Genomic DNA, 26,466 nt, shown 5'->3' with positions numbered 1-26,466 from the left:
GTGAGGAATAGAATTTATAAGTGGTATGGGAAAGCCATATGACACTGAAGAAGCCATTAAATGGGGAGATAGTGCTTCTGCAATCCAGAGGACTTTGAGTGGCAAGGTGGCATCTTATGTTATGCTTTAACAAATACAGAAATATTAGTAAAGATTTAAAGTGATATATTTAGAAAGTATGAATTATTTGAAGGCAATCTTCAAAGAACCATTCCACATGTTTAAATACAAGGATTACCATGATAGAAAACCTGCTGAGGCATAGAAGTGAAGATTTAAAAAAAATTTTTTCCTTAGAGTCAAATGTCCTTTCTATAATTCATATGACTTGTCTTTAAAGTGAAATTTCATATACAGGTTGGGAAAGCTTTTCTTTTCTACTTTAGCTTCTACAGTTGTTTTGAAAGTGCAGTAACGATTTTGAATGTTTTTCCTGAGAATATTTTATTGACATAGTGTTCTACTTTCACTAAGGTCTCAAGAAGATCCAGAGACTCCACTCAGAGGCCTCAGAGCATCTTCATATTAGCTTATATCTTTCCTGAGAGTACAGGTGTACTGGATTCATCTGATGGTGGTCCAGATTCGCTATACATAATGAGAAGTTCAGAATTTTCCAATGAGAAATGTAAAGAGCAGCAGCAGTACCTGTTACTAGCTTTGTGAATGAGATAGTATTTGCCTGTCTACCATCAGGGAAATTTGGTATCTGTGAAGCTCCCTTGAAGGCCTAGAGTTTTTTGCTGTAACTTTTTACCCTCATATTAAGGCAAGACATAGTCCATGTTTCATGTATCTTTCTGTAGTATAATATACTTAAATGATATTAAATTCTCAGGCATATGTGCACTGCCAACTTTCAGATAGCAAATGATTACTGGAATCCACACCAAATATATTACCATGCTTTCCCTGGTTTTTTTAGTAATTTCATTTGTTCCAGAAATTTTAGAAGTTTTAAAAACCTTCTTCTCAGAATTCTGTTTTTCTAAAACTTGTTATCAACATGGTATTCTGTTTTAACAGAAAGCTTGCTGATTTGGTTTTGTACTTATGATACTTTTTAACCCTGTCAAGTGTTCAATCATATATTAGCATGTTTCCCATTGTTGCCTCATTGCCCTGAATAGTCAGTCTACAGCTAAGCCAGTTTTATATCCCCTAACAAGAAAATCTCCTAGTTATGAAATTATTAGAGTGGAAGGAATTTTAGGAATAAATTAATTCATAGGCACGGATTAAGAAACTTTAAAAATAAGGCCAAATTGCTTTTCAAAATGCCTATGTCAGTTTATATTCTCACCAATAATGGAAATGAGGTTTTTTTTGTACCGTCTCCAACACTTGTGCAGGAGGACTCAGCAGTATCAGTGCTAGTACATTTATACATACATGTGCATATGTTATAGAGGCTTCTATACGTGTTTTCAGAGACGTGCAAGAATGTTCATTGCAACATTGTAGTAATTTAAACATAAGTTGATACTATAATTGATAAGTCACTGTATATTAGAGAATTGGAAGTGCTTAAATTAATGGAGTAGATCTACATGTATCAGTATGTCTACATCTCAGCAACAGAATGTTGAATGAAAAGATAAAAGCAAACTGTAGAAAGATGTATACAATATACTATTTATATAAAGAGTAAAACCTGCTTTATAGGATTGGTGGAATATTATTTAGCTTTATGAAGGGTTTATATAATACGGAGAAATGTGTGTCGTGTATAACAGGGTAGAACATTGTTTTTGAGTGTAGCTATGGGAAAGCAACTACATAACATGTTTACTTGTGTACCCTTTTGTTTGTAACCTGCTTGTCCTATAGTTTTGCCAACTTCTTTTGGGCTCATTGTCAAGGAATCTTGTGAATTTTGAAAACTAGGTATTAGATTGTATCAGGACAGTAAAGTCTGGCTGTAGGAAGACTTCTGTTAAACTGTTGTTTGATTCATTCATCTGATAAGGGATCAGGCATTTATTGAGTAGCTGTTATGTATCAAACTCTACGCTAAAGGAGTCAGACTTGATTTTCCATTCTAACTAAATAAGAAAAGAATAATAACTGAGAGCAATCATCTTGAATAAATAGATGAGAAGATTTACACCCTTATTAATAATGAAAGGACTCAAAGTGAGAACAACCTTGTGCTCTTTTTTACCTTCTTTTGCAGGTTGGTGAAAATAAGTGTGTTAATTCCTGGTGGTGGGAAAGATGAAAGAAAAATACTCTAATGAATACCAATCAGTAGAGTCTTTCTGGAAGACAGTGTAGCAAAATCTCTCAAAATTAAAAAAACAAAACAAAACAAAAAAACAACCCATATTCACCCAGGAGTTGCACTCTAAGGAATGCTTGCATGTTTGTCAAAATATATGTACAAGGATATTCATTGAAATACTGTCTGCAATAACAGAACAAAATAGACAACAAAACAATAGATAACTTAAACATCTATCAGTATGGGATTGATTAAATAATTTATATTTTTACATAATAGAATACTTGGCAGTTATTATGTAATTGAGATAGACCTATGTATGTTAATACTGATACCTTTTGGTACCATTTATGTCTTCTAAACTAATACATGTTTAACTAATATTTTTTTAAAAATGCTAATAGGGTTTATCTCTGATTTTTCTGTCTCCTCCCCCTCCACCCTTATTTCTACTTTTATGGTAAAATAACACTAACCACAGCAAGGAAACAAGCAAAAATCAGCAAGTGACTGAGTGATTTTTATAAAACACAAAAACAATTCTGTTTTCAGTGAGTATAGATGGTCACTGAAAAACACCCTTCAAAATAGGTCAGTATTAATAGTTATTTATTGTCTTGTTAGTTTAAAACATGATGCAAAGGTCAGGACAGTGATGGCTAAAGCCAATTGGTCATTAACTGTGGTAATCATTGACCTTAAAAAGGAGAACTGGTCTTCTAAATGATTTTCCGAAGTTGTTAATAACTGTATTTGAAGATTAGCAGTTATATTGTGATGCTGACAAGTGTGCCAAAAGACATTGGCCCCATTCATATGAAAAATTATGTTTTTAGTATGTAATTTGCAGTAGCATTCATCAAAATTATTCATTCTTTCTAAGAGGAAAAAATTGATCGGTAGCAGTCACAGTGCCAAGGTTAGCATTAATGGTGCTGAAACATCTAAATTTCCTGGCTTTTAAACCTTTTTAAAACCTTTGAAGAGATTTATATGGCTTCTTGGATATGTAACAATTCTTAAAAAATAATAAGGTCACTTTTTTCTTGCATGCAAAAAATGTGTTTCCTAGATGTAGAGGAGAGTTGTCAGCTTTTCCTAACTATTTTTACAATCTCTTTAGTCTTTGAGGTTTACTTTTGGGTAAAGGAAAGAGGAGTTTCCTTGCCCTAGTGTGGTGGCCTCCAGAGGGACTTCCCCTGCACTCATATTTTGTTAGTATGTCTAATTGTGGGCAGGTGACCTCTGATACCATGTTTCAGAAACTATGGGTCACATATGTTTTGTTGTTCTCATCTCTGCACTGCTTCTCAGGGCTTCTTGCCTGGGGTAGTGCATTATGAATCCAGGCCAGAATAGAGGGCATTTCTGAATGCAGGGGTGCAGTGCTCTGTGTAAGTTGCACTCTTATGCAAGTTTGTGTCCTTACAGAGATAGTGGACCAACCAGCTGTTACTGTTTGGATAAGTTAAATGTGGAATTCTTCTAATTTGTAATAAAATATGCATGATACTGTTTTTAATGCTGATTACATATGTTTCTGTAAATTAACATGTTGGTACAGAGTAAAGCAGTATAGTTAGTAGTTATTTGGCCAGACCGTAAGTAGGAATCAGCCTTTCCTTTTAATCACTTTTTCTTACCATGGTTAAAAGTTCTGTTCAGGGGTCTTATATCTGTCAGTTGCATTCCTGGCTTGTCTCATACCCTCCCTAGCAGGGAAAGAGACTGAAATCCTCCTTTCTTAAAGCAGTAACAGGGATAAAGCATGTCCAGTCAGTGTTGTGCAGGGAAGGAATAGGAATGGGAGATTTAGAATGGACTGAATCTGGCTTTAAATTTTTCTCAGCCTATCCCTGCTTGAATGTTGTGATGTCAAATATAATTTAGAAAATCATGAGGAGAAGGAAAGTCTTTTATATTAATCCATATTTTTACTTTTTCTCTTCCTCTTCCTTTCCAATGTTCCAAGACGACTACTTTTATCATTCCTGTTTCAAGAACTACTACTTAAATTTTTTAGGATAGGTCTGCTGCAACAAGTTCTGTAAGTTTTTCTTCATCTTTGAATGAATGTCTTGGTTTCCTATTCATTCCTGAAGAATGTTTTTGCTGGATATAGAATTCTTGGGTATTTACTTGTTTATTATTTTGGAGGGGAGGTAATTAGGTTTATTTATTTATTCTAATGGAGGTACTAGAGATTGAACTCAGGACCTCGTGCATGCTAAGCATGGTCTCTACCACTTGAGCTATACCCTCCCCACCAAAGATATGTTTCTTTTGATGCTTTAGTGTTTTTTTCTTTGTGAAATTCTGAAAACTTATTTTTCACCCAGATTAACATAAAATCTTTTCTCTCTTTTGCCAAACTAACTGATTCATTTGAAAGCAATTGTATTGAGCTCGTATTATGTGATTTCTTTACATGCATTACCTTTTTTAGTCCTCACACAATTCAGTGGGGGGTAGGTACTACAGTAATTGTTTGAGATAAGAGTATTAGGATTTGTAGAGGTTAAGTATGTAGCTGATGCGAGGTGAAATGAGTGGTTCAGATCTAGTCCTTGTGATTTCAGACCCAAGTCTTAACCATCCGAAGTGGTAGAGATACCTGTCTGCCCATTTCTTTTTATGTAGCATGCTTATACACATAGTGTTTTCCACTTTCTGATGTGTATATTTTGTTAGTGGAGGTATTGGGGATTGAACCCAGGAACTCATGCATGCTAAGCACACATTCTACCACATACCTCCATCGCATGATGTGTACACTTTGAAAGCATGAGGAAGAGGGAGAGGTTTGTGGTAGGGGAGTAAGGAAAGGTGAAAGTTGTGTGGCATCTATTCCTTGTTCAAACCCTGGTATTTGGTTTTAATTCCTATGGTTTGAGGGAGATGGCCAGAAACTGAAGAATCGATATATGGAGAGACAGACATTGTGAGGTGGTGGGCACCAAGTGAAAGGCTCTGGAGGCTCCTGGTGAGGTTTGGTGCCAAATCAGGCCATTGGTTTCCTGTCTGCAGTGCTCTGGCACTCGCAGGACTAGAAGCTGTGGCAACTGCGGTTGATCACGCCATGACTCTGGAGCCATCGTGAGAGATAGGAAAAGCCTTAAGCTCTACTGAGTGACTCTGCTGCAACACACTCAGAGGAAAGAGGAACTGAAACAGGCAGGGTGAAACAAATCAACACTTTGTGGGACAACTATCAGATGAGCATTTGGACAGGAATGAGGTACTACCTTGGGCATCTCAAAAAAGACTATGGAGAAAATTTTGAGATTCTGATTTCCATCAGTCAGGCTAGTGGGGAATTCTAGCTCCGTAATTAGGTCACTAAAAGCAAACATGACCCTATTTTATAGCTCCACGCAAGTGAGGCCTGGGATATATTTGATCATTGTTTTCAGACAAAACACAGGTGAGAAGTTGTGTAGTCCAAGTGCATTATCACCGTGTTGCTGAAGCAGCTGGCTTTGCGAATTCCTGGAATACATTTCTCCACTGAGCATCTCACATTTGTGTACATTTAAAGAACCTTTTAATACTGAGTTCTAACTGTATGTCTTGTTTTGTAATCCAGTTATATGTTAGAGCGGTGATTTGATGTTTTAAATTTCTGATTTGTATTTTGGTTCTAAACTAGTTAATTGACTCTATTTAGTGTTCTTTATGTTTTTTAATGATTTTTTTAAATTTTGCATTTTTTTCAATATGTAGGGAAAATATATAAACAGATTTTTAAGCACTGTTGTTTTTGGCCAACCCAAGCAAAGAGAACATAGATGCATGCTGTTTTATAGTATATTTTCTTCTTATTGCATGGTTTGCAGAAGTTATTTTGGAAGAATAAAGGCCAGGTAGAAGTATGGTAGTAATTCATATTTAATATTTTATAGGTTAAAATAATTTATTTTCTATTTTTCTAAATTCTAAGAAAATTTACATTTTGTTTCTTAAATTTTTCTTAACTTACATGAAGATTATTTAGGTTAAAATAAAATAATAAATCTTAAAAAGCCTTCTCCCATTTTCTTTTCCTTTTTTTAGCATTTGTTTTCTGTGACTATAAGAGTATAAAAAATATTGATATGGAACTTTGGAAAGTAAGAAAAACATAAAGAAAATTAAAATCTCACTTATATAATCCTGTTACCAAGAGGTAGTTAACATTGTATCTTCTCAGTTTTTTCACTCTGTGTATATACTTAATAGGATGATGTTTATACTCCTAATAATTGCCTATCCTGCTTTTTAAATTACACTGTATTTTCTGACTTCATTAAATGTTTTAAGGAAATATGATCTTTCATGGCCACATAGAAGTCTATCAAAAATACACACCGTCATCTAACCGTTATCTTATTTTAATACATTTGGGAGGTCTCTGTTTTTTCATTACTGTAAATAGTGCTGCAGTGAGCATCCTGGTCACAAATTTGTCTGTTTCTCTGCTACCTTTTGCTCAGAAGTCCCCAAAAAGTCTCTTTCTGGGTTAAAATATGGAAACCTTTATAATGTAGTTTAAATAAATGTAAGTAAAACTCATCTAGCACAGTGCCTGGCAAATAGGCACTCAAATACTGACTTTTTCTTAAAAGTAGAAATTCTGCAGTGTATTTGTCATTTCTTCCTCAGTGATACGGTTTTTCCAGTACCTGCCTTTCCTAGATTTGTTTCATTCGTTCATGCATTCAATAAATGTTTATTGAGCACCTACTATCTGTCAGGCCCTGTGAAGGTACACGTTAACTTGGACTTCTGGAGAATGTTCTGAAAATACTTAAAAATCTCCTTTGACCCCTATTCCTGAAAAGATGAATCTGTGTCTTGACATTGTACAACATGACCTCTGCCCTTTTTGAGCTTCTAATTTAAAAAATGAAACAGATTTATGCAACATTTTTTTTCCCTCTGCCAAATTTGACAATGAAAATTCCCTCTTCACATTCTTGTCACTTATCATGGCTTCTTTTGTGAAGTTTGAGTGCGTGGACCAAGTGGACTAGGTTGAGGTGGATGATGGACTTGCCGTCTTTCTTCCAGTTATTGTGGGAACCTTATTAAAGGAGATGAGGTGTTATAAGCTGTTTGAAATGTAAGAAAGAACATTTAGTGAGCTGTGAATGTATTTGTCTGACATGATGAAAAATGTATAACCTAATTTTAGGTTTTGTTTTTTGATAGGTTTTCTTGTTTAAAGAATGTTAAACATGAATATGTAAAAAATGTTCTATATTCATACATTAGGGTATTTGTACGCTTTTTTTTAAGCAGGTGATTATTGGCTTTCATTTATGATTAAAACACAGATTGTTGGGACTTTATACCTTGGTTAGATTTTATTCATCCTGGGAAGCATTTTCTCTAGTTAAAATATTAAAGCCTAATCTGAAATATTTTCACAAACAGAGATGACTTTTTTGAAGGTTGTGCTCTTGCTTCTATTCATTTTTTGCATATTTTCTTTTTACATGTTGTGCATCAGCCTCTCAGGGAGGAGGTGGTTCTTTGTTGTTGTGGAATACTATACTTATAAATCACATCTACTCATGTATTTATGAGTTAAATTCCTCATAATCACAAGGAAGAAATTCTATTCTACTTATTACCTAAGACATTGTATATTTAGGAGCATTATAAAGCCTGATTTTGGTGTGTATACTTTGTTGTGTTTTTCAAAAGCTTTAACAACAATAAGAAGGTGCTGTCATATCCAAGTGCTGTTAGAGTAAAATAATTCGTCAACTTAGAACATTAAAAATAGAATTAATATACCCTTAGAAAATAAAGCTACTTGGATTACTTCCTTTTATTATCTATAATTTAAAATACATTACAAAGTACAGGTAAACTTGTTGTGTACAGTTAAACTTGTTACTGATATTTTACCAACCGTAAGTCTCATTTAACTTGCATTTTTCCCTGATACATAACTTCAGCCTGGTGAACAAGTATAGAACAGAACAGTTTATGTCTTGTCATTTTTATTTCTAGTGGCTTGGTGGTAGGTAGGTGGGACATATCATAACAGAGATTATTATTAAATGCTAATTTATAGTCTATCACATATAATGATAGGAATAAAAGTTAATCTTATACAATAATGTTCAGAATGCCAGCTTGAAGGAATTGAGGAAAGGAAGTGTATGCATTGAGTAGTGGCTAATCTTTACTAAGCACTTTGCATGGTATGTGCGCAGCACATGAGAGTTCTCTTGGAATGCTCACAAGAACCCCATTAGGTTTGTGTCTCATTTTCACAGTTTTTGGAAGATAAGTAACTTCTTTAAGGTCACACAGCTAGTAAGATGTAGAGCTAGATTGCAACCTGGGCCATCTGAGTCCAGTGATTTCATAGACTCGTGTAATCTTACATTTCTTTTTGAGATAAATAAAAAGTTTAATATCACTGATTTGAAATTAGTACAATAATTATATTTTAATTGCTTTTATTTCATATTATGACCAGCCAGTTAGAAAAGGTGTGACAGTGGGCATAAAAGGTTCAGAAGAGACATGAGGAAAAGGAAAGGGGAAAGAACCAGAGAGAAGAGGTAACAGATGGAAACGCAGGAAAGGGGAGAGGACAGCACATGTCTTGGAGAGGAAGAGGTGTCAGGCAGAAGATGAGGAAGGAAGCAGAGAATGCCCAATCACATAAGTGAGGAGAGAGCCACAGTTGGTTTGGAAGTCCAAGTAAATCACCTTTATCATGGTGCTTTTCCCTTGCTTTGTGAATTTTAGCATGCCTTTTGAAATACTAACTAGCTCTTCTGCTATTCAGAGTTCTTCCACTGTTGTTTGTGTGCTAGCCTTCCGAGACTTAAGTTCATTTCACCCTTTGTGATGAAATGTCATTCAAAGTTAGATGATTCACAATTCAGAACTGTGTGTACTACTGCTATGTTTTTTTTCCTGTTGTCTTACATAAACATGATGCATCCACACAAATTTTGGTAAGTGATCTGGTGGATTTAATTTAGCCTTCAGTCATACTCTTATGAATTTCTTTTTATCCTTTTTGAATGAATCCTCAAACTAACCATCTCTTTTAATTTAAAATTTTTATTTAGAAATTAAATAAAGTTTGACATAATGGAAGAGATTTTACTTACAGAGGATTAAAACATCTTTTTTCTGTGATATGACCAAAGAATTAACTGAATGTTTATGAAGCAACTACTTTATTAAGAATTGTATTTACTTATTACTTAATTACTTATGTCAAATTTAGTGCGCAAGTAGATTCTTTAGTTGTATTTTAAGTACATTATTGAGAATGTTGTAACGAAAAGAGCACTAGCCTCACATGCACCCTTGGGTGGGTTGCTTTAACTGCTCTTTTCTTCGTTTTTAAAATAGAAATTGTACCTGCCTGTTTATCTAAGTGAGTGAGTGGACAGTTGCATATGTGTGCTAGAAATGCTTTGTAAATATTATTGCTAAATACAGCAATGACTGTTACATTAGTAGATTACTTTTTGATTGCTACTTTCATTACTTAAACAGTGAACAGATGCAGAATAGGCTAATTATTCTGTTTCATTTAGATTAGCCAAATATTGAATTTCAATAAAATAAAGCAATATTAGTCCAAGAAACTTGGTCAGCAAATTGAAGGGAAGTGGTTGAGTCATATCTAACTTACCATAGATCTTTTTAATAGGGACGAATATCTATGCCATCAGTTCTGGGCCAGTGTCTTTCCCTTTCAGGATACTTTAATGCATAACTTATAAATCTTTTTATCAGCCAATCTGACTTTTCTAAACCCAGACTAACATTAAGCAAGACAGAATGAGCAAAAATCAGGCAAGGTCAAATAAGCAATCAAATGATCAGATTCTCATTGGACACTAATGGAATTTTAGACTTTTAGAAAATGATTAGTTATGAATCTCAATGCCCTTGTTGACAAAGGGTCAGTTTTTATAAAATTGTGGTAAATTTTAAATGAGATTTTAAAATTACTGTGGATTATTATCTCCATAAAAACAATACATAGTTCATTTTTCTTATTAAGTCTCACATGAACATTTGCTGGAATGATGAGGGTAGTATGGCTATGATTTTTAAAAGAGCCTATCTTTTAGAGATATACTGAAATATTTACTGATAAATGTGGTGTTTTAGAAGTAGATGGGACTATTGGTGAAACAATGTTGGCTATGAGTTAGTAATTATTGAAGCTATATGATTGGTAAATGGAGGTTTATTTTACTGTTTGGTTTACTTTTGTACATTTTTGAAATTTTTCTTAATAAAATTAAATTTTATTGCTTTGTGCTTCTGATTTACTTAATGAAATAGTTCTATCATGACAAAAGTCAAAGCTGTATTAGTAAATGGGTTCTTAAATAATCTGTTTTTCTTATACATAAGAGTGAGATATATATACATACATATATATTTTTCAGCTTGCTACTGAAATGATATTAGGCATAGAATGATATCATGCATATAGTAGCTTAAAATGTTCGAGAAAATCTTATCTCTAACAATTGAGTATAATTTTTAGTCATATTTTTGGCTCCTTTCTATGTGAACTATGTAAGTATGGCATATATAGAAAGTAATAGTTTGTTGACTCCTGCAAATGATCATATTAAAATGGTGACCATACTTGTAATGAATGTTTAACAGCTGATCTTTTCATTAGATTGTAAGCTCCTTGAGGGCAATCTGTCTGAATCACTGTATGTAGCACGGTACTTGGCATGTAATATTTGCCAAGTAGATATTGTCATCTGACATGGTTTAAAAGAAAACTATTAATGTTTAAATACTATTCCTTTAAAAAATTTACTAATGATATGAAGTTTTTATTACATGAAGAGCATAGTGATGAAGTTCTTACTGAAATGGTTGATACAGCAAATCTGTATCAAGTGTTTTGTCTCCATATTTAGCTATTTCCTTTTATATGACCAGTACCAATTTGTTTTGTGTTTTTGTTATATGATGTCAAAGGAGAAGGCTTCCCAGTGCATAAATTGTAAGTATACACAGTACACTCTTGACAAATGTAATACAGAAAAATAAAGGAAGATGAAAATGAAGAAGAAATAATTTTTCATAGATTTTAAAGACTTGACTAAATAAATGGAGAAATTTTATTGTGTTCCATTTTTAAAGCTCCTTTAAGTATAATGTATATTTACTTGGTATCTAAGTAAAGTTTCATCACGTGGGATTTTTATCATCATACTACTTCACATACTCTTTGTCTGCTGTTAGACGTGGATGCTTACTGATTCTGGCGTGTGGCTAGGCCTGAGCTACCCCTTGTTGTGGTATCTGACTATTCACTCAGGGGCATGGTCCTGGCAGCCTCTGTGAGGCAGGGATATCCCATTCGCTGGTCCTGGGTATACCTGCTTGACTTTGAAGTACAACTTTCCCTTTATCTCTCTTCCCTGAGAGCCTTTAATGAATGGCTCCATCAGTTATGGGCCTGAAGTATGCTGGAACTCACAGGCATCTTATAGTCCTTTAATCCCTGTATTTCTCCTGTTACCTATAAAATGGATTCCCTCAATATTAAGTCATAACCATTCTGCCAGGCTTCCTACCCTCTATAACTTGGTTACCAATTCAAGCTTGGTTTCAGATCTAGTCAGAAGGTCTTGGGAAACTGAACTAAACTAAACTGGGATGCAGTGTACTGAAACATTCCCAGGGATCTCGCTGGTAGTTGTGGCAGCTAGACCTGTTTACACCTCAGCCTGCCGCCTCTGCTCCCAGAGGCTGGGACTGCACGGCATCTTTGTACTGCATTTAGAACTTAACATGATGTGTGGTGCATACAGTAGGAACTCAAATATTTATTGACTTAAAGAGATTTAAAGACTGAGCAACTCTGAGTAAAATAGACACACTATAAGTGTCCTTTTTTATTTTTGAAGATATTGCTGATTCTTGCCATTCACTTCTGGGGTCACTTCTCTTCTGCTTTCCTAAATCAATAACCCATCCAAGTGGTTATCACGGCAGAGGGGACACTCAGATAGCCAAACCCTATTCCAGGTGACTTCTGCCCGGAATCATAGGCTTTTCTAGTCTGGTGAATCTCACTGGACTGGAACACATGGGAATGTTTTTGCCCTTTGATTATAAAAGCTCAGTTAGAACCTAGCCTTCATTTTGCATTTAGAAGATGAGGGTACCCCGTGGGCCCACTGACCAGTCCAACTGTAAGAGATGAAAAAAAGTAATGGGAGATTATCATTCCTCCTGGAAAATTCCCTAGGAAGTAGATTCATTATGCCCTTGATCTCTTTTCTTTTTTCTTGGAGGTGGAAGGATAGCCTACAATTGGTCCTGAGGTCCTCAGTGAGATTTGGCAGTCACCTGCTAAGTTCCTCACATTAGGCTTCCAGTCTGTTGCAGGATCAAAGTGCTGCTGTTGCTTTCTTTGATAATCCTGTCCTTTGCTTCATGAAGCTGTTTATCTCATTCTTAGCCACTGCTTTTTTATGCCACTTGGAACCAGTAAGATCAGCGTTCACATTTTCTTAGCATTAAAAATGATTGTTTTCGATATTGAAACAATAAGCCGTTAACATGCATCAAGACAGTACTTCTTTCATTCATTCATTTTTATTTTTAGAGATCTTGTGTGCCGGGCCCTGTGCCAAGCACTGAGGTTAGAGTAGTGAATGGGACAGATGGGGAGACCATGACCATGGCGAACAAACGGAAGGGGTGCTGGGATGATAAAGTTAAGGAGTCAGATTCTGCAAGGCCTTACAGGTTATAGAAGCAATTTGAATTTTATTCTTAGAGTAATTGGAGAACTTTGAATAGCAGAGTGACATGATCTGATTTGCACATTTTAGAAGATCACTGTGGCTTCATGAGTGGAGAATAGATTTGTGGGGTCAAGAGTGACAGAAAGAGGTCCAGTGTGCAGGCTATAGAAAATGTCCAGGAGAAGGATGACATATCTGGGCCATGGCTGTCTCTGGTGTCAGTAGAGATGGCAAAGAGATAAGCCCATTGTATACCCAGGGCCATCTTCGGTACTAATATTTAGAGGGTTAATCATGATTGTTATGGGACTGTTTCTGGATTGATTCCTTAAGAATCTTTACAAGAACTTACTAACAGTATATATTTCTGGGTTTTGAATTAGTAGGTTTGGGGTGAAGTATAGAGAAAACTTTTTTCCCTGAGCAAGGTCATGAAATACTTTTACATTATTTAGTACACTCATGTAAGGTTACACAACAATTCTTTAATGCCAGCAATATAAAAATGTCCAAAGATTGTTCCACCTTTTTAGAATTAATACTACAAATTCCTTTCCTCCCCAGATATGCTAGCAATCATGCCCCCAAATTAATCTTTCAGCACAGTTTACAAAACCCTTTTCATTGAATCAGTCTTATTCTGATATAGATAGATCTCTTCTCCCATCTTCCAAGAAAACTTTGTCTTAAAATAAGAATAAATTGCATCTCTTTATTTAGAGTCGTGAAATTTATGTAAAAGCTTCTCTCCTTATTTTCTTCTCTTTTAATCCTTTCTAGATGAAAGTGCTTTCGTGGATTATCAGTGTCTACTTCTGTGGTTTTATAATTCCCTACCATTAATCCAACTTCTTCAACATCTCTGAATTAGATTACCCCAACCCTCTCCTATGCTGTCCTCTTTGGGGATGGTTCTCAGCACATATACGACTATCACAGCATTGGCACCACACCCTTAGGAGATGAAAAAAGTCATCAAGGATAACACTTTTCTTAGAAAATTCTTTAAAAAGTAGATCCATTGTGCCTTGATCTCTGCCACTCTACTTCTCTGGGGCTAAAGGAAGGGTCTTGAATTTGCTTTTGCATTTGAGTGAGATTAGCCCCATGAAATGAATCACAATTTATATAAGCTAAAGAGCCTGGGTTTCAAAACCCAAAAGACCAAAGTTTAAAGCCCTGGTTTGCCACCGGGTAGTGGTTTGATTTGGGGGAAGTTTCTAATAGGCTTATTTTAATCACCTATTAAATGGGGAGAATGTTGCCTCTCAAGGCTATTATGAGGATCCCACATGATACATAGAGAGGACTTAGCTTGGCACACAGTAAGGCTTTAGTGAATATAGCCATTTGTATTATCTAGCTGTTTTTATTATCTACTCCCTCTTAAATTCTTTGGTTCTTAGTACCCCAAGCTTTGACAAGGTGAGCTGTGTCCAGAGACTGAATCTCCAGGTTCAGCAATTCAAAAAAAAAAAAAAAATCACACTGATAACAGTAACTCTTCAAGCAAAATTAGTGACCCTGTCCTGCTTGCCTTCTGCTCTTTCCCTTTCTTCTAGCCAAGAATATTTTAGTCATGTATGGCCATTTCTACCACAGTGGCTATTACGTTTGCCCCCTGTTTTAGAATTTTCTAGGCTTATTATTTCTACCTCCTGGAGAGGTTTCTCTCTTGTGCCCACATTTGATCTCAAAAGAAACCACCCTCAAAGGATTTCTGATTGAGTACAGCTCTCAAGAGCTTATGAGAGCCAATATCTTCCTTTTCCCTTTGCCCCCTGTGTTTCTGGCTTTCATTTGCTTCAGGTTTAGTAACTAGAGAAGGCCCCCTTAAGATTCACAAATGGAAACTCTATTAGAATCTTTGTGCGTGTTTATATCATTGAGGCTTTTCATGGTTCTTGTGACTCTAAAGGCACAACAGACATTCCTTACCACTGATGCTTTTCCTCATTGTAACACTAAGTGCATCTACATCCTTTCCATGCCGCTGTAAAAGTGTAGGTTGACGTAGAGATGGATGCTGGCTTAAGGAGATGGTCTTCTCTACCTCTGCCATGTGAAGAGATGACACTGTTGAATATGAGGTTCATCTTCTTTTTTCTGTCACAGCCTTGACTAAATGATCAAAGTCTCCCTTAATTTTCCAATGCTCTTTTCCAAATCCTGAGCCACGTTTCTGTTTGCATACTAATTCTTCTGTACTTCCTGGTTTTCCCACAATTTGTAAGTATGATTCTTTAAATCAAACCATTCCAGGTTAGAGCTTTAAAATTCCTCCATAGTATGCGGCCTTTTCAACAAATGGCACTGGGACAATTGGATATTCATATGCAAAAAAAATGAACATTTCACCTTATTCACAAAAATTAACTCCAGGGGAACCATAGACCTAAATGTTAGAGCTAAGCCACCATTAAGAAGGTGAAAAGACAAGGCACAGAATGGAAGAAAATATTTGTGAAACAAATGTCTGATAAAGGACTTGTATTCAAAAAAACGCTTACAACTTAATAACAAAACAACCCAGCTTTTAAAAAATGGGAAACATTAAACTTACACTTCTCATATGATTCAGTAATTCAACTCCTAGATATTTACTAAAGAGAAGTGAACTATATATCTATACAAAGACTTGTGTGTGAATGATCACAACAGCATTATTTATCAAAGCCCCAATTTGGAAACAATTAAAATGTTTATCAACTGGTGAACAGATAAACGAAATGTAGTATAGTCATACCATGGAATTCTACTCAGCAATAAAATGAGCCAACTACTGATATGTAACAGCAAGGATGAACCTCAAAAGCATTGCACTAGGGAAAGAAGCTAGACACAAAAGACTACTTAGGATAGAATTCTATTTATATGAAATTTCTAGCAGAGGCAAAATATAGATATGTAAAGCAGATCAATGGTTGTCTCGGGGAGGGAGCTGTTACTGATTGCCCACGGGCATAAAAAGGGAAAATGGAAGTATTCTAAAACTGGATCATGGTGTTGGTTGCACAGCTGTTTAAGTTCAGTGACCTATATGAAATGGATGAATTCTATGGTTTATAAATTATATGCCGATAAAGCTGTTTAAAAAATTCTCCATAGTGTTTGGGGTATGACATAGCTCTCCAGTTTTTGCTTCTTCTCAGCCCAAGAAGATGACATAGTACTTTGTTCCTTCAGGAGTATTTCTCAAGCTTTAAGATGCATAAGTATCACCTGGGGATCTTGTTAAAATGCAGATTAGGATTCAGTAGTTCTATGGTGGGATCTCAGGTTTTGCATTTTTAACAAACTCCAGGCTCATGCTAATGCTGCTGGTCTGAGGACCACACTTTGATGGAAGGCCCTAGAACTTATTTATAACCCAGGCTGCATATTGGAATTTCCTGGGGGAGTTTTGAAAATAAAATTGATGCAGCTCTCCACCTAGACATTAAATCCAAAAGCTCTTCAGGTGATTCTGATGTGCAGTCAGGATGAGAACCTTAAGAAAGTGGCATTCTTTTTACCATAATGGATCAATAATAAACTTCCATACACTTCTCCCTCACTTCCATCCCACGGGTTAGCCTAATGACTAGAGCCTCCAAATTATGATCTGATCTTTTGGAGTAACTAGGATGCTTTAGTAAACTAGCATGCTTTAACTATACTATTTAAAAAAATTTTTTTATTGAAGGGAAGTTGATTTACAATGTTAGTTTCAGATGCACAGCAAAATGATTCAGATATATATATACACACACACGCACGCATACATATATATATAGTTTCTTTTCAGATTCTTTTCCATTATGTTATTACAAGAAATTAAATATAGTTCCCTGTGTTTATACAGTAGGTCCTTGTTGTTTATCTATTTTATATATACTAATGTGTGTCTGTTAATCCCGAACTCCTAATTTGTCCCTCCCCTGCCCTTTCCCCTTTGGTAACCATAGTTTGTCTAAAAATAGATTCTATTTACAAACCAATAACTACATTATTTTTATGATTATTTTCTTTCACATGTCAACCCCGCAGTCATGGCTAAGAATTAGACTACAGAAGAAAGGGGAACCTGGGATGATTATGATAATAATAGCTAAAATGCATTGACCAGTTGCAACATGCAGGCACTGTTTAAAACATTTTACATGCATTATTTACCCTCATATTTCACCCTGTGAGGTAGATACTGTTATTTCCTCTCTATTGTAAAAGGGACAAAGTATAAAGAGGTGAGATGACTTGCTCAAAATCACACAGCTAGTAAGTGGTCCACCTGGGGTTTGAAAAGAGGTCCCCAAGAAGTTGACACTCACAGGTACTTGCCTCCGGCAATCTATACTTGTTTCACCCCCAAATCCTAGCTGATCTTCTATCCTTGGGAATAGAGCTGGACCCCACTCAAATCTTCAAGGCCTTTTACTAAGTCTCCTAACACACTTCCAAGCCTACTAGGAGTGTTTCCATACTCCAAGGACTTGCTCTGGTCTTGCTTGGTTTTCAGGACTCTGTTGATGCTGGAGGCTTCTCTGAGCTCTCTTACTCTGATTGCTTGAGCTGAAAGAGAAAGACCCACCAAACAAATTTTAATACATTTTTTCTTCTCTCGGAAAGCTGCAACACCTTGTACCTGAGCTTTCTTGTGTCCTTCATCTTTATCTGAATTCCCCTTTTCCCCCCTTGAAGATGGACCTAGGAAAGGCTTGATGTTAGAGTGAGATTAGGCAGGGTATTCAGCTTTCGTACCCCCTACCTTTTTTTAATAGAGATGGGTTTCCCTGAAGTTTCAGACAATTTTAGTACCTTAAATATTCTTTGCTAACATAATGTTTTAGAAAGCTGAGTGTCAGGAAGGCCCATTTTTAATTTATCAATGGCACCCTTGGTCTTAATATGCTGAAGCATACTTTACTTTTGAAGGCAGAATTAATCTTTTATCAGATGTACCATGGATGCTGTTGGTTTCATTATTTTAGGAAAGTGTTCTTGTGTTGTTTCAGAATTAATGCTACCCACATACCTTTATTTTCCAATATCTATTCAGAATAGATAAGGAATATACAAAGTAAGAGTCACCCATATGAAAGTTAATGCAAAGGAGATGTAAGTGACTGCTGTTTGAAAATGAGCAATGGTGTTTAACTTGTTGATTTCATCTTGACGGTGAGGAAAGTGAATCTGAAATTAAGCCTATGACAGAGAATATTTGGACTTTCTTTTATAAGCTACAACTTTGTGGAACAGTCAAGAAAATTTTCACACAATTGTAAGAAGATAACTTTATATATGGAAAGTTTTGGGAGGTGGGGAAGACAAAAAGGGAGTTTCATTCTGCCTTTTGTTTAAAACAGGGCTATGTAGAAATGCCAAAAGCTGTCAGTGTAACTTCTTTGTAGCACTGGGATCTCAAGTTTTCACATCCCTAAGAGTCACCCCAGGGGATTGTTAAAAATACAGGTTCATGGGCCTCACTGCTTTTGGCTCTGAGTTTTTAATAAACTCCTCAGGGGATTTTAATATCTTCTAATATGTATTGCATTAGTTAGAGTTCTTCAGAGACTCAGAATTAGTATGTGGAGTGTGTGTGTTTGTAAAACAGATTATCATAAGGAATTGGCTCACATAATTTGGGATACTGAGAAGTCCCTAAATCTGCAATTGACAATCTGGAGACACAGGAAAGCTGATGGTATTGTTCCACAGTCTGAGTCTAGAAGCATGGGAACCAGGAAGGCTGGTGGTGTAAGTTCTAGTCCAAGTTTGAGGCTGAAGGTAGGAAACTGAAGGTCTCAACTTGAAGATGGGCAGAGAGAGAGAGAAAGTGGGAGAGGGAGAGCAAATTTTCCTTTACTCAGCCTTTTGGTTCCATTCAGACCTTCAGCAGATTGGCTGTGACTAAGATTGAGCGGTCGCCTTGGTAAGGGCAGTCTGCTTTACTCTGTCCCCTGCTTCAGATGCAAATCTCTTCTGGAAACGCCCTCACAGACATATCCAGAAAAACGTTTAATCAAATATTTGATAACCTCTTGGCGTAGTCACGTTGGCACATAAAATTAACCATCACACCATCCACATCAGAAGAATCTGAAGCAGTGTAGGGCAAACCAGATTTCTTGGAAGAAACACTTGTAGAGAGAAACCTTATAAAGAGACCATTGCTGTACTTCAGGGATCAATTGTACAATTTCAAGTGTAAAAAAGGTCCAGACTAGGCAAACCCATAGTGATAGAAAGCTGCCAGGGGTTGGAATAGGGGAATGACTGCTCCTGGGCATGGGGATTTTTGAGGGGGTGATGGACATGTTCTGGAATTAGATATTGGTGATAGTTGTAAAGACCTGTAAATATACTAAACCACTGGACTGTTCCTTTTGATGTGTGTGAATTATGTCAATACAAATATATATTGAGAGAGATGAAGAAGTAGAGGTAGATTGCTTTACATCTCTGAGACATTTTCTTTAAAGAAGTAATCAAACATGGGGTGATAAAAGAGGACCTGGAGTCGAGGAAGGATTTAAAAAAAAAAAAAAAACCACAGGAGACATTGCAGCAGGTCTGTATACAGATTCAAATGATCCATTGGAAAGGGAAGTATTAATGATGCAAGGTAAAGCTGAGGGAATTTGCAGTAGCCAAATCCTTAAACTCACTGTAATGCCAGGTTGACTGACTTTGTTCACGCTTCTTCCCTAGGTGACAGATCAGTCTGTGAAAGCATTTGCTGAGCACTGTCCTGAACTTCAGTATGTTGGCTTCATGGGTTGTTCAGTTACTTCTAAAGGAGTCATTCATCTAACCAAGGTGGGTACCATGGCTACATCTCCTTAGTGTTTCTGAGTATCATTTTTTATCACTGCCCTAGCAGGGGTAAACACACTTGAATGAGGAATAGTCAGATCTTTATAGAAGTGTGCGTAGCGTTTGCTAAAGTTAAAAGTAAGGCAACAATACAATATCTATGCTTTCTGAAATGGGACACTCATTTAAACAAGAGACTTACTTTTTGCTTTTTCATTTGCTAATGACTATTTATATATATATATATATATATATATATATATATATATATATATATATATATATATAAATATATATAAACACACACACACACACATACATACCTTAAGGAAATTGATGTAAGTGACAGGAATTATTTTGATATTAATGTATTGTGTTAGAAGATATTTTGATTATAAAGTTTTCACTGGTCATATATCTTTAGATTTCTGAGCATTTGGCTTTTAAGAAGTGACTATGATCAGTGCATATGATTAAGCTGAATGTGTAAGGTGAAAAGAGAAGGGAATGTATATAAAAAATTAACTTTATAGTTCAGAGAGTTTACTTATATACAAAATATAGGAAATCTCATACTTCAGCAATAATGAAAATGCCCATTCCTTTGTAATCTCTTACCGTTATGCATCATCTCTGCTGCTTTTCAGAACTCTAAAACAATTAGGAGCTAACTCTTACATACATGTTTTGGAAAACTGGCTACTGTAAAATTTGCCTGTGTATTATCTGAAATTTGTCACTGTATACATTTTAACTGTATCATATAGTACGTAGTCTCCTAAGTACTATGGGTGTTGTCTTACCTTTTCCATTTAATAACTGAGAAACCTTCGTATTAGACCTTCCTTCATTTCACTACTATTAGAAAACTGATGGGTTAGCAGCACAAGGCAGAAATAAAACAGGTAAGATCCCTAGTCTCCTTAGACTTGGTCTCCTCAGGTCTCCTGAAGCTTACAATTTAGTGGCAAATAATGTTTTTCTTTCCTCCTGGGGAAAGAGCAAATGTTTACGAGTTGCCTTGGGCTATGGCAATGAGGCACACTGGGTAGGAGCCTGGGCTCTGTTGGCAGCTCAGGTTTGAATCTTGGCTCTGCAAAGCAGGAAAATTATTTTTCAGGGTATTAATTGAAGTAATATATGCAAGGTGCTTGCCTCGCTATCAAGATCACAGTAAGTGCTAAGTAAACTTTAGCTACTAATATTAAAATAGGTTCTCCAATATCTAAATTGCCTCAGAATCAGAGCACACTTTGAGAAAAACATATCAAGTCACTGTCCTCGTCTAGTATATCTGAAACAGAGCCTGTGATTGTTCTATCTTAAATGACTGATCAGCTTTAATTGTATTTTGAGGATCAGAACCTAGAGCTAACAGAGGAGAGACATGTTTTTCTTTATTATTGCTCTATCAAAACGTCTCCATGTAACCGAGACCATATGTAACCATAATTTTTTATTCATTTTCCATAACCTTGGCCTGAACATTTTGGTAGATGAATGTTTTTCCAGTCATATCTAATGCTGTTTATAGTGTAGAGTAGAAATGCCTTTGGATGAACAGATTGTGCACAACAAGTGTTATAATGACCATATGTGGGATTTTTACGATCACTCGAAATTGTACTCATTAAAGACAAAACAAGACTTATTAGATCAGTAAGTGCTTCCCTGAGCATTTTGAGATGGCCAGAAATTTATGGTACACTGGTACTTAAAAGATCAGAATTATTCTCTGTGACAAAATAGCAGCTATAGCAAATGTCTGCTTTGGAAGGCTTAATTTGCTGAGATTATTCTGAAGATTAAATACCAGGATTGGTAGTTTGGCCTGTCAGCAGTCAGAGTCTCCTGGATTCATATCAAAGCTGGTCCACAGCATTGTGAGGACCATCTTTGTTGCTCAGCACAGCCTTTGTTTTGATAAGAAGACTGGCTTGTGGTATAGTATTGCTTAGTTTCATGGATTCAGGTAAAGGCAAGGTAGCATTTTACACAGGCATAACTTTTGCAAAGCTGTTTTCATTGTTTTATCTCTTGAAAACCAAAAGTAGACTCAAGTTTTAGTAAAATAAAAGCTTTTTAAAAAAAATTTGCATTCTTACAGTGTTTTTATACTGACATTACACAAAATGTAATTTACATTCAGAAAATGTTTGTAAATGTATAAATGCTCCTAGAAAGTTGTGTTACCCTTATTATCATCATGGTGCACAGTTCTAAATAATTATCATGGTATATAATTTTTGAATAAATGATTAGGGAGATATAAGATACAGAGTATTGAGAGCTATCAGTCTAAATATATTTAATTTTATATGATTTAGAAAATCTCTCCAACTTACTAATTTACTAAGTCTCTGGCTCTAAGTTGGCTAATGGAAGCAAGTGCCATAAAATCTCTGTGCCTTAGTTTCCTGTCTATGAAGAGATGTCCCTGTATTAGATGGTCTGTCTTGAGAGTTTCTTACACCCATACCAATCTCTGAAGTTAAGATTCATTGACCTGGAAGGGACCATGAGGGTCTGTCACTGAAAGTAAGGAATGTCAAGTCTTTAGTAATTTAGAAGGGAAAATTGGGGATTTGTGACACCTTCGTTGGTTAAATCAAGGGCAAGAAGACAGAAAATTGGGAATAAATGGAAAAATACCGATATTCTATTACTGTGGTCTCTTGGACTTTATTTTGATGCTCTCAGTCTTGGCTGGACTGTGACTTTGCAATATTTATTGATGACACACCATTAGTCTTCAGATAGACTCTGCTAATACCAAACAGTATTGGAGTAGGAGACCTTCCTAGTTAGCTGTTATGACTATGTAAATGAGACTCCAGAAATAGCTAAGGCTGGATGCACACAGGTTGAGAAGATAAAGTCAACTTTACTGGAGTGGGTTTGGAAATGTAGAGATCCATATTTAGGAAGCAATGATAAGAACTTTTTAGCTCTCTCTTTAACAGTTGAGAATGTTAATGATTTGTATCTGGCAGAATTGAGTGTCCTCCAACACAGGTGTGTTCTTTTCACTGCAGTTTACCTATTTCTAAGTGCAAAATATTTCTATCTTGCACTCTTGCTCTCCTTCCTACTTTTCAAAATAAAGTTCACCAAATGCAAATATATAGTTAAATCATAGCATCTAGACTGTAGTGCTTAAATATCATTTGCCACTAAAGGACTACTAGGAACATATCAAAGGACCCAAAAGCCAACGCAAAGTGCCTCCCACTTGCCTAAGCTGGGTTACTTTGAGCATCAAAAAGGAAAATGGCTACAATGGATTAAAACAAATCAAATATATAAAGTCATGAGTTTTTAATGATTTATAAAAAAACAAAACCAAACCAGATTTCTTCTTCCAGTTCAGATGGAGTAATAAGGATCAGATTTACTGTCTTCCCTGAAACAAACAAACAAAAAAAGATGATAAATACATGAAACAATGGTCTTGAAGACACTAGATATCAGACAACCAAGGACAGTGGTTCCTGAGATATGAGAAACAAGAGGAGCCGTATGCTTGCCTTCACCTAGTGCACTGAAAGAGTTTCTACTCATAGTACCTGGAGGAGGAACCCAGGCAAAACTCAGCAGACCATCTGAGTTGAGACAGAACAGAAAGTCCAGGGAGACCAAGACAGCCAGATTTCGGAGGACAGAGTACCAGAATGGAAAGCATTGCATAGAGAACCCCAGAGATCAGTGGATGCTCTCCCTTGCTCATCCAATCCTAAATAACCCATAAGTAAAGAAGAGCTCAAAAGAGAAATTAAAATTAGAAAGTATTTTGAACTGTGTTTGAAAACACCACACATCAGATTTAGTGTGATGCTGCTAACACACTCACTTTAAATAGCTCTAAACATCTGTAAAAGAAGAGTCGCAAATCAATGACCTTAGCTTCTACCTTATGAAACTTGAGAAAAAAAGGGCAACTTAAACTCAAAGTAAGCAGAGGAAAGGAGATAATAAAGTAGATATCAATGAAATGGAAAACAAAAAATTAATGAAAGCAAAAACTGGTTCTTTGATAAAAAATAAATAAATCTCTACTCAGGCTGATTAAAAGAGAAAGGGAAATTGCCAATATCATGACTCAGAGGAGTGACATAACTACAGATTCTACAGATACTAAAAGGATAACAAGGGAATATTATGGCTATCTTTGTGCCTCTAAATTCAGCAAGTTAGGTGAAATGGAAAATTTATTTGAAAGATACAAACTACAAAAGCTAACTCAAGAAGAAATAGCTTTCCTAAATACTCCTTTATCTCCTAAAGAAATTACATTTGTAGTTAAAAACCTTCCTTCCAATGATATTTCATTCCCAGATAGCTTCACTGGTGAATTCTACCAAATATTTGTTATATTTTAAAAACTTTATCAGTAAGGGATACTACTTGAGTATTTGCTAGTGAAAAGACACAATGTTAGGAATTTGTATTAAAGTATTACAAAGAGGATAAAAAGGAAAAAGAAAAGTGGTAGGCCAATAAAGACAACAAAAATAGTGAAGTATAGATAACTGAGGTGGTTTATAGGACATGGAGGTTCATTATATGATTCTCATTACTTTTGTTTATATATTTGAAAATTTCCATAATAATATAAAAGCTTTTAAGGGGTTGAAAAGTTTAAAATGTTGATATTAATATGACACGATAAAATCATTCAATTCAGTATCATACTTTTTAAGGATGCAATAATAATAACATAGAAAATGCTCAGGATAATAATTAATAATTATATATTAACATATATTAATTTAAAATCAGTTGAACAGATAGGCCAGAGGAGTCTGAAATGTCAAAGTGGCATGTTATTTTTATATATAGTTGGAGTGCAAACCTCAGAAATGCTGTGGGTTCATGAATTTAATGCCACGATCCATTGGGAACTGACTTACATCAGTTCAAGTGATTTCAACCAGTAGGTAGGAAGATATTATTTTAAATGGCTATTAAGGAAAGTGGTGAAGAGTTTTTGACAAGTTTATTTTTATTATATGCTATATAAAAAATCATATTTGTTATAACTTAGGGGTAGATGTATTTCCTTTTTAGACTTGATAAATTTTAAATTTGTGAGTGTTTATTAATTAATAATATTAATTCTGATGCCATCTTAGATCTTACTGTTGCTTCAGTTATTCAGTTTATAAACAAAGACTGAATTCTTGGGCTATGTCAGGTATGGTTTGGTTGAGGTTTTTTTTATGTTTGTTTGTGTTTGTTTTTAAACAGAGGTTAGGGGGGAAGGTAACAGCTAAAAGCCCAAATTTCAGATATTTCCTTGGACTGTAATCATATTTAAGAACTTTTTAAAAAACACATATTTTAAAAGTGCTTATGGTTGAAAATGTGAAATATTTTCTAAAGAAAAACAAAATTGATTTTTTTCAGTCAATTTAACATAAGTAACTGAAAGTATGTTCATTCATGCAGCTAATTCAATTTTCGTCTTCCTTTTCATGTTTATTCAGAGACTAGAAATGGAAGATGAACTTTCTTGCCTTTTAAATTTCCAAACAACAGATCAGTTTAGAATGTCTTATTCTAAAGGAACAACATATAAGTTTGCTACTTTAGGAGTGATATTGCTGCTAAGTTATAGCTTATCATTTCGTTTGTTCCTGGTTAATTATAGGTACTTGAGTGATATCTTGAGATGTAGAAAATATGTGGTTCTTAAATTTATTCAGCTCTGAAATATTTCCTAGTGAGTATGAACAGTACTATGAGTTGTATGAAGAGGTGTTTATACAGGATGACCATGTTTTTGGTTCTTTAAACTTTCCAGGAATTAGAGTTTAGCCAAAAACCAGGTGTTGAGAATATAGAGGATGATTGTCTAGGTCTAGTGATCCATTAATTGATTTTTTCTTAGAAGTTTGCAACGGACAGCAAACCATTTACTGCTGTCATCAAAGCTAGGATTGCTGATTGTATGATCTTAGGAAAATCACCTACTCTCTTAGCCTCAGTTTTCTCATCTGTAAAGTGGGGGTAATAAGAGCATCTGCCAACCTCTAGAGTTGTAAAGGAAGAGTGCTTGGTACACACTAAAGAAGCATATGAAAAATAATATAAATAAATAAAATAATTAGAAAAACATTCATCATTATGTATAAAAGCTCCTTATAACTCTTTAGTCCTAATCCACTCACATTCTTTCATTAAAATAAAAATGTAAATTAATTTTCATGAAAATAAATCTTAGTAAAAAAACTTTATGATCCTCCTTTGTACCTGAGTGCCAATGCTGAATGTTAAGATTAATAACTGTTTGCTCTTCGTGGTTTGGTTTTATTTTTTTACCCTTTGACACACTGAACAGCTAAAATACTATTTTTAATAAAATTATTAAAAAAAACCCATAGCAGTACACTGAATCCAAAGAATATACTTTTGTACCTTATTGTTATTGCACAAATTAGTGACTTTGATTTTTATTTTTCTAAATTATTATAGGCAAGGTCTACATAAGCTATAGCAATTGATCACATTTATTGTTTTTAATTCTGTTAAGTCAGTAATATCTGTTCAGTGAGACTACTCTTTTTCTGTTTTATAACTCTGTTACTCCTACTCTCGTAACATGTATTTGTGCTACATTTTCATTTTAGCAACTACAAAAGCAGGATGTTTCAGTGTGACATTAGTAAAATAAATGAATTCATCTTTCAA

General features: G+C 35.2%; 1 protein-coding gene across 1 annotated transcript in view; it reads left to right on the top strand.

Moving 5' to 3' along the window:
* The window catches only part of FBXL17 (F-box and leucine rich repeat protein 17), a 437,862-nt gene that overhangs the window by 116,641 nt on the left and 294,755 nt on the right, over nt 1–26,466 (top strand). The window contains exon 5 of the mRNA XM_010987536.3: nt 19,672–19,779. Coding sequence (XP_010985838.3) covers nt 19,672–19,779 — 108 coding nt within the window. The remainder of the gene's footprint in view (nt 1–19,671; nt 19,780–26,466) is intronic.

The sequence above is a fragment of the Camelus dromedarius genome, chromosome 3 (assembly GCF_036321535.1).
Source record: "Camelus dromedarius isolate mCamDro1 chromosome 3, mCamDro1.pat, whole genome shotgun sequence".
Classification (NCBI taxonomy): domain Eukaryota; kingdom Metazoa; phylum Chordata; class Mammalia; order Artiodactyla; family Camelidae; genus Camelus; species Camelus dromedarius.
The sequence above is the reverse complement of the archived record's forward strand: the minus strand, read 5'-3'. Positions and strand labels throughout refer to the sequence as shown.